Source organism: Brienomyrus brachyistius, chromosome 9 (assembly GCF_023856365.1).
Source record: "Brienomyrus brachyistius isolate T26 chromosome 9, BBRACH_0.4, whole genome shotgun sequence".
NCBI classification, from domain to species: Eukaryota; Metazoa; Chordata; class Actinopteri; order Osteoglossiformes; family Mormyridae; genus Brienomyrus; species Brienomyrus brachyistius.
Genome location: NC_064541.1, coordinates 3,811,973 through 3,821,448, shown reverse-complemented (window position 1 = coordinate 3,821,448; position 9,476 = coordinate 3,811,973). Strand labels below are relative to the sequence as shown.

Genomic DNA, 9,476 nt, shown 5'->3' with positions numbered 1-9,476 from the left:
CTACAATTAAAATAATTAGTTGATACAACATGAAGCATGTTGACTGAACATTTTGTGTCAAATAATTTGGATTAAAAAAGATTAGCTAAAATAACAAACCAATGCTGGGTGAACTTAATTCATTAAATTGTTTTTACAAATGTGAATCATGCTTGTTCAACATAAAATACTTATTTTTTTCAACTTAGTCCTCAAATTTAGTTTCGTTAAGTTTACAGAGGTTGATAGAGCATTACAAAACCTACCAGGATATGCAAATAATACCTACAAAGCTACTACTAATCTACAAAAGAAGTAGTCCAACAAATATTAGCATAGAAAATAGCCCAAGACATATTTCAATCTGGAATATTTATTCTCAACTGCAGACAAATGTCAACTAAGACACATGGTCAACTATCTTAACATCAAATGTACAGGCACTGCTCAAATGTAAAGTCCGTTCAAGGCTCCTTTAAAGCCAAATAAAATAGTGTCTCAGAGACACATTTCCTCTGAACAGAGCAGCCACAACAAAAAATATCAAATGTCAATTGTACAGCTGCCAAAAAATAATAAAAATAATAATATAGTGCCTTGCTGATATATTAAAGAGATACTTTAAATATTACAAAAATGCCTCTGTTCACGGGAATAGGGCTGAAATACATAAAGTGTATAAGTAAATAAGTATATAGACACATTTGCTTCAAAGATCAGCAAGAACATCAAGACACAGAAAATCAAAACATAACCAATGAAGATGCTTGCATTATCTAATTAAATGAACAATTTATTCTTCAGAGAGTGGACTCTGGCAGTGCATGCGTCCAGCCCTATTCCCATGAACAGTCGTTGAATTACCTCAAAAGTGTACTTCAAGTCTTTTGGATAGTCAATGTTCAGAATGTACAGCAGTCCCATCAGATTGACAAAAGCACTGGGTACATCTCGCAAGTGGCGAATGACAATAATTTCTTCAACCACAATGGCAATATCATTGTAGGAAGCTGGAAGGGGCTCCTTCACATCCTCAGCAACTAAGAGTATTCCAATCAGCATTCCCCTGATGACGTCCTCCTCAGGATCCGTGGGCTTTAGGAAAAAATACAAGGGTTTGTTCTTTAGGAAAGTTTTGCCAAATAATGCACAAGTGTATCCCTGCTCCATGTGAATTAGCTTTTTGGATGACATGACACTTCTTACCTCACACATCTTCATGAATGCAGATGGATTTTCCTTCATGTACCACGGTAGGCCATGCAAAGCTGTTGCCCTCTTCTTTTGGTTTGATACCTGCCAAAACACATGAGTAATATTTATTTTAGTTTGAAATCTAAAACTGGGGATACACAATAAGAAAAATTTTGCGCACGACACTCAGCTGCATCACAATAAGGTGATGAACACGTGTCCGTAATTAACACTGAACATATCAAGCAAGTGGCAGTGTTGCAAGCAGAATGCTGGATGTTGCTATCAATCAGCTAAAATATGAGTTGTAAAAGGGAGGATTTGACTGAACTGTAGCACGTTCTGGAGTTCCATGTGGGAGTGAGCATTTACATGGTAAAGGATGTCACTGGTGCGGTTTTATGCAGGTGCTTGTTTTTGTAGACCGATGAAGGTGTGTTGGTGGTGTGCTGGCGCTTGTTTCCAGTCAGACATCATGAGTGCAATGCCCCCTTTTAAAAGGCGCTATCTGCCAGCAAGCAGTTTCACCAATTCTATTAGCCAACTTTATCAGATTTAATGTATTTTTTCGGGGCAATAAAAATATCGGCCGATAAATTATCTGTCCGATAAATATCGTGCATCTCTACCTAAAAGTAAAAAGAAAGTGATAAATCAACAGTAGGGTGAAGTAAAAGTTTACCCCTCATTTTCTCTCTCCTTCACTTCTTTCCATCCCCACTCCTTCTCCCTAGTCATAAAAGATCCATTCTCCCACCCAACTTGTTACATAATATAGGTGTGTAAATTATTGCTAACAATGAGTGATGAAGACCTGCCAGTTGCAGGGTGTTCACCTTACATACATAATGAAAGAAAAGTGAAAAACTGAGTGATTGCCATTGTGAACATAGCACAACACAGCACACAGTGCACCACAACAAAATGTGACCTCCGCATTTGACACATCTGAAGGAGCAGCGGGCAGCTAACATAGGTAGCAGCTAGGATCCAGGGCTTGGAAATGGTACCTTGTGGTACCTTTACCAGTCTGGGACTCAAACCTGCGACCTTCTGATCACACGGCCAGTTCCCTAACCATTATGCTACAGACCACCATGTAAAATAAAAGCATTTTAATTTTGTTCAAACCCTTGAAGTTTGAGCTTTGAGTAGTAAAAAAATTGTGCATGTATATGAGGTGAAAGTGACACAGTGTACAGCACCTTTGGTTGATAAGACTAGAAAAGCGGAATGTTCATTTACCAGTACTATTTATTTGTATTTGAAATGTTTGACTGAGACTATATTCCACTCATGCAGAGAACTTTTCACAACATGGAACAAGCATAGCATACCCGAGGTATCCAAGAAGCACCTGTATGACCACAAAGACCCAGCAGAAATATACTCACATCCTTGTCAAGGCTCTCCAGTAAGGATGTCATTTCTTTATTCCCCTCAAAGCGCTTTGACCTGAACAACTGAAGAAGTCTGAGCAGGTGACTGTCCAAACGCTCATAGAACAAAGTGAGGTCCATAGACATCAGCCTGGTGAATTCTTTGATGATCTAAAATAAGAAGGGACATTTTAAAAACTTGTGACAGTACACTGGCCTTTCACTATGTACTTAAATATAAAAGTGACAGTAATATTCACATTCCAGCAAGCTGTCCAGAAACAATACTCAATATTGCCCTTGCCTATTAAACCAATTGGAAGCCATTTAAACATTTTAATTGAATATGCATTATATGACATCTAAGCACATTATTACTCCATCATCTTTGAGGAAATATTTTGTATTGTAAACTCAAAACATACAGACATCAAAAACATAACAGTACCTGTCTTTCAGTAAAAAGCGCAGGCCATCTGACCATCATTTCAGAAATAGGGGGCTCCTCTTCAACAATCTCTTGTCTTCTCAGTGCATATGTGGCATTCATTGCCTGATCAATAAATACCAGGTTTGGAGTGGCTTTTCTCATCTCTTGGGCCATCTTTTCTCGCTCTTCTTCAAGGTGTCGCAGGTCTCTTCCTTGGGGGAGATCTGGAAGGAAGTTTGTTTCAGAACGTCTGGGTTTCTTTACTTTGTTTCTCTTCCCTCGCATGTCCTCAGAACCTCTTTTCTCAGAATTTACCATTAGCTCTCGACAGCCTGCATCTCTCAATTTTTGTCTATAATTGCCCATTTTAAACTTTAAACTTAGCTTCCACCCATACCATCCAGATGTGGAGCCAGGTTCTTTTAGGCAAGGGTGTTTTTCAACAAGAGCAATGGCTACACACTCAAATTCTTCATTTCTAGGGTAGGCCTTGAAGGAATATATTGCCTCAGCAATTTTCTCCAGAATCTCTGACTTCATGTCCCTTGAAATGGACAGAAGTGTTCCATCTTTTCTGAAAGCATCATTGCCTTGCCTCAGCCTCAGCTCAACATCATACGAGAAAGTGGGAATGGAAAATGTAGTTGGCCATGGCTGTAATCGACCAGCAAAGGACTCTGAATGGCTGCTTAATGAAGATGATGCTGATGGAGATGGTGCAACAAAACTGTCCAAACTGGAGTCTGAGGAGACAGCAACACAGAAATTGACTTTCAACGTAGCCTTCTCCTTTGGTAGATCATCAACACAAGTAAGGTTACAAAAGTCTTGAAAATCTTCATCTTCATACTGAAGGTCAAACGGCTGGCTTAGCTGCAATTTGTCTTTCAACACCAGTTTCAGGCCATCCACTGAATTTGGGGCTGTGTCCAACCTGAGCTTCCTAATGTCCTGCGGTGAAATTATAACTCGTAACAGCATCTTCCTTTGAGTGAGAAACTTTGAGATCTTTTCTAAGGACAGAGAAAAAAAGAGAAAACGCAAATTGAACAATAAAGCCAGTAGGCATTTAGGTGTTGCATCCCAGGTTTTTTAAACTCTGTTTTCCAATGTTTTTTCCTTTGCTTCAGGCTATTCTACAGTAATACTGTTTTTATGTTTAAGAACATGAAAATCATCTCTATCAGGTGTTGTTCTGTTCTTCATGATGGGTATATATTGTATACATCAAAATAAGTGTTATTTATAATGATAGCGTAAATTAATGAACATCCCTGTAAATGTGTCAATATTAACGAGCCGGGTACCTCAACTAGAGCCCTTTGACAACATATTTGTAGCCTAATAAAGTGATGAAATTTAGAGACCAAATATTACACAGAAAAACAGTATTTCTCAAGACAAACAAGCCATACAGAGACAGGAAATGGCAAAACAGTATAATACAGCAAAAGCAAGCACTATTTCAACACGTATATGCAAAAAATGACTAAACAACAAACAGCTAAGCAATACCACTCACAACAGTTCAACTATACCTTAGTGAAGCAAGAAAGCTTTTGGCGTCACTAGCAGTTTGCCTGCTCTTGTGTATGGAAACAGGGGCTGATATGCGTTAAGTTCATGTGATTCCACAATCTTCAGTTCATAAGACTGCTGTTTCACCAGTTCATAACTCCGCAGGTGCTCCATGTACCATGCTTGATAGGGCTCAATCATGAAAGACATTTTGCTAGACACAACTACAATTTTAACTAGCTTTCCAAAGTCAGGCAAGCCGCTGGTGTGCCCCACGGACAAAAACATACCCTCTGAATACTTGGTGCCATACAGGCAGACATGGGTTGCAAGAGATACAAGAGTTATGTTTCCATATTTCAGCTCTACAGCCTTCTTCATAGAATGCTCTAGTATATCAGGTGACACAACCGCAATGTGTCCAACTTCCAGATCAGGCCTAAAAAGACTTGGCAAGTCCAGATGGTAAGCTAAAGAAAGTTGGTGTTTTGTTGCTAAAGTAAGCAAGATGTTTTTGAAGTTGCGACAATCGTGGACTACTCTTTTAAAAAAGTTATGCTTTGCCTCAAACCTAATAGTCCAGAAATCAATTAGTGGTCCAAATCTTCGTATCAGTTCCGGATAATGTTCCAGATAGTGGTGCTTGGGCAGGAGGTGGAATTCAGGAAACACCTCTTTTAATAGGCACCTGTGATCAGAGATTTTACATTCCAAGTATGACAATGTCTCTTCTGAAAAATGTCCACTAGCCAGAATTTCAACAATTTCTTTCAAATCTAATAAAATTTGCCAAGTTTTGTCATCCTCTGGTATAACATGACCAATCATCAATGGCAGAAATCGTAAAAGTGTCCAATTCTCATGACAATTCCCACCAAGAGATTTTTTCAATGCCCACGACTGTGAAATTTTTTGTGGTCTGTTGGTTTTATCTGTATACTTAAAAGGGAAAGATTCAATGATGTAATTCAGAAAGTCAACTGTAAAGTACTTTTTGGATATCAGAGACTTAATACATAGACTTAACTCTCTTGGAACTATTCCTTCAAAAAGGTCGTGCATGAAGTCTGGGGGGAAGCCCTGGATTGTGTGGAAATGAGAAAGCCTATTCAGAACACAGTCTCTCTTTACTCCATTCAAGGAATCTAACTGATGTTTCTTTAATTCAAGAAGGTCATGTTTGTGAGTTTCAACTGTCCGGAGTGGAAACACTCCGGCTTTAACCTCGTGAATGTCAATCTGTTCACGACTAGCTAAACAAAACCGGCAAAATTTGTCAACACGAAAACTTTCATGAAATCCAGCAAGAGAATGGGCCCCCAAGTTGTCTGCGGAAACATACAGCACAGTTCCTCTAATACTGGCTCCCAATCTCTGAACATACAATCCTTGCTGTTCAAGTACTTCAAGGTCTTTTAGCAGTGGTTCAAGAATGACAGTGTACCCATATTTCTTCATATCATTGCTATGACACAGGCATGCAAGATAGATGGACTGTACAGATGACCTATATTGTATTGGCAAGTTTGAAATGACCCAATACACTGCACATACTTTATGTTTTTTTTTGGACGTACCTAATGGGTTACAAACTTCAAAGTCGTCTATATACAGTCCTAGCGCAATGCTAAGATCTTCTGATGAGAGCAAAATATTCTCTTTGCAGTATAGACCATCCCTGTATGTTTTATACTGATACAAGCATCCAACAGTATCCCTGCATTTTGTCTCCAAGATTTTATCTAACACATCATTACGGTTTAATAGCTCTGTTAAAACTTTCAAAATTGGAATATAAACACATTTTTGCCCAGATGATCCATGTAAAACATATTCAATTGGCTCAATCACTTTAAAGTTATTTTTGTAAAATGTTGCTCTTTTATATTCAGAGCCAAAAGGTCCATCTTTTGACAGCAGACTTAAGGGGTTTGCTTTTTTAATTATCTCTGTTATAGCAGTGGTGATTGCACTGTTAACTGCACAATTGTGCTTAATGAGTACACTTTCTATTAGTTTTGGTGTGCATTCATCCACAACTGAACTAATCCTACAAAGCTCGTTTATAATTTCTTGAGTTGATGCCTTAGATACATGCAATGCTGTTTGCATACGCAGTAAAAGAGTTGCAATTTTATATTGAAGCAACTCAGGAAGGTTCTGATCTTCTATGTAAACATCTGTTAAGTGTAAATGTTCAGAATGTGTCTCAATGTCTGTATTTTCAGAATTCGATGTGTCTGGAGTCCACGTTTGATACAAGTTTGTACGGAAATTTTCAACAGTACAGAGGTGATGTTTCTTGCTCTTATGTGCACGAAAAGTACTGTATACACTAGACTGAAAACTGCAATCTCTAAAAGGACATTTCACAGTTTCCTTATTGCATATGTGAATTTTTAGATGTGCAAAAAACTGTGCATCATTACAAGTCTCTGAGAAACTGCACAGTTCACAATTTAACTTTGAGGTTATCTGCTTAGAACGGTCTTGACTATGGTCTCTAGTTAAATGTTTTTTCAGTGATGATACAGTCCGGAAGGAGCACACACAATCTGCGTAGACACAGGGAAGAGGACAGTTTCTTGCCTGATGACAGTGCTTCAGTTTGTAATGGACAATTAATGTGCGTTGGTTGGGCGAAGAGTAATTGCAACTCTTGCAGGACCACCTCATTGATGAGCAAGTGTCCCGCACCACACAACTTTCATTGAAGTGATCCTGTAAATAAAACAAGAAAACCAAAAACTTTTAGTCTCCTTCACCTTGACATCGTTTCATTTAGGTGGAGGAGAATCCGATACTGGAATCTCCTTCCACTCCTCTAGGCTCTGCGAACAAATTTAATAAACTAATATAATTAATAAATTATTCTCTGTCTTACACGGCCAGTCACCACAACTTTTCAAGTATATTTGATATTTGGTTTCTAATACATTAGCATCTTAGGTAGCTCTGGCAAGTTGTGGGTTGCGTTTATTATGACAACGTGGTGATTTGGCTAACATGCTGCGTTGTGTTTTTAGTATAAGGTTACTAGGAGTGAATAAGTGTGTAAAACATTTATCGGAGACCAATTGGCTTTTTGCGACTTACTATTCGCGGAGACTGGCCTTGTACGTATACTGGAGTTACACTTCGGCAGGATATGCGCTGTCATATACTTGTTGCTAATTTTTCACAAAGCGCCGGCGAGACAGAACCAATTGTTACAACGATTTTGGCGCCCATCAGATTTTAAGACCATAGGAGCGCGGTTTCGCATCTGGAACGAACGGCCCACATGTAGCCGGTCTTCTCAGGCTACCGTACTTTGTGCTGAATGATGACACATCTGCGTTCCCAGTAACACTATTTTTTGTCTCATCCTCTGCATGACACTGATTAAATACTGGAGCGTATATGATCGAAATAAAGCACAATCTAAATAAATTAAATATCAAAGTATTAACACACATTCTGTCATGCTAGCCACATACAAACGAGCCGACAAGAACTAAAATCTTCAAGAAGGCACTACAGAGGAAGGCACAACCGCTTGAATCACATATGATTAAACTCATTTCAGTATATATACCTAATAAATATTTCAGGAACGTAGAACAAGCCACCTACCTCTCCTCAGAGGGTAAAAACATACTTATGAAAATAACGCGAAACCGCAATTCTGCCGTTTTAAGTAAGGACGGCGCCAAAAGACAAAATACACAAGAGCTTCCCATAATGCGAACAAAAAAAGCACAACATATGTACATTGAACAGGATCTTCAACAACATAAGATTGCTAAATAATCTCTTCCTTATATTTTAAAAAATTAAGTATTGAAGATTTAACAACTTCTCTGCTACACAAACGTTCACAAGATTGAACGCAGTTTACGTTAAAATACTCCATGCAGTGACTGAAACGGATTTTCGCTTGACGCGAGATCAGTTTCCTATGATGTACGCTTATCCACAAACCCCTACTAACCTTATACTAAAAATAAAACGCGGCATGTAAAAAGTTAGCCAAATCACCACATCATCACAAAAAATCGAACCAACGGCTAGCCGGAGCTACCTAAGATGCTGTATGATGTATGTCCAATAACCACAACGAACTAAATAGCAAATATGCATAAAAGGTTGTGGTGACTGGCCGTGTAAGACAGAATAGTTTATGAATTAACAATGTTTCCCGATAAACTGTACAGGTACTTGCTTGTTAACAGCTATGTGGTTCCAGTTCTGACGAAATGGCGGGCAATTTCTTCGTCTGGTTTCAAATGTGGGCTGTAACTTTATGTGTCATGTGACCCTGGCGCCAAATTAATGCGCATGCGTGTTATGTAAAATGCGGATGCTGACGCATTTTTTGCAGTTAATTGAACGAAATATTTTGAGTTCATGAGTATTTTTATTAGTTGAAGTTGTTGTAACTGATCTTACTTAGTCACAATGAGCAATGAGTTCACTCAGCATGATTACATTAGCCCGTCTGACTAAAACCCCAGATCACTTTTTACAGTGTAGCGTTCAAAAAATAATATATTCGCCAATCGGAAGATTACAATGTACATTTTCTGTTGTATAATGAATGTATTTAAATATAAACGATCAACTTTCGAGTGTATGATGACGGAAAGCTATTGTTTTGTGGGATATTATATAGGCCAGATAGTTTGGGTTTTGTTTTATTATCTGTTTCCAAGTAATCGTTTTCCCTCCAAGAAGAAGGATAAAACTACTCTGTAATGCTTATATCGTTACTTCTATATGGTATCTGAAATTAAAACCCTGAAATAATTAAATAATAGCCATAAAGAATTATTCGTTGTCGCAAGCTGGCTTATTTTGATGGATGTCTGTTTATGATTCGTTCCGCCAATGAATTGCTACAACATTTCTTTCTCGATAATATATCAATTTATCAGCCCGTTTTTATGTAAATTTCATCCCCTCCCCCAAAATAAAGCATCCTACTCCTGAATGAT

The 9,476-nt window shown here is 38.2% G+C and overlaps 1 protein-coding gene across 4 annotated transcripts; it reads right to left on the bottom strand.

Moving 5' to 3' along the window:
• Nucleotides 1-336: 336 nt before the first annotated feature.
• Nucleotides 337-8,742, bottom strand: LOC125748310 (sterile alpha motif domain-containing protein 3-like). Of its 4 annotated transcripts, none has more exons than XM_049024301.1 (6): nt 8,116-8,742; nt 7,090-7,221; nt 3,001-3,995; nt 2,568-2,723; nt 1,186-1,275; nt 337-1,074 (listed from the first exon to the last, which is right to left on the bottom strand). In XM_049024301.1, the coding sequence occupies exons 3-6, from the start codon at nt 3,961-3,963 to the stop codon at nt 760-762; spliced, it is 1,524 nt and encodes a 507-aa protein (XP_048880258.1). In that variant the 5' UTR covers nt 3,964-3,995; nt 7,090-7,221; nt 8,116-8,742; the 3' UTR covers nt 337-759. The 4 variants fall into 4 exon arrangements, with proteins under 4 accessions (XP_048880258.1, XP_048880260.1, XP_048880259.1 ...); XM_049024303.1 differs by lacking the exon at nt 8,116-8,742 and adding an exon at nt 7,597-7,622; XM_049024302.1 differs by lacking the exon at nt 8,116-8,742 and having other exon boundaries at nt 7,090-7,407.
• Nucleotides 8,743-9,476: the final 734 nt, after the last annotated feature.

Coding starts and splice junctions, on each gene's coding strand:
- LOC125748310 (XM_049024301.1), bottom strand. CDS start 3,963: ATGCTGTTACGAGTTATAATTTCACCGCAGGACATTAGGAAGCTCAGG. Junction 2,724..3,000: donor CGCTTTTTACTGAAAGACAG/GTACTGTTATGT, acceptor TTCTTATTTTAG/ATCATCAAAGAATTCACCAG. Junction 1,276..2,567: donor TGGAGAGCCTTGACAAGGAT/GTGAGTATATTT, acceptor GTGTTTTGGCAG/GTATCAAACCAAAAGAAGAG.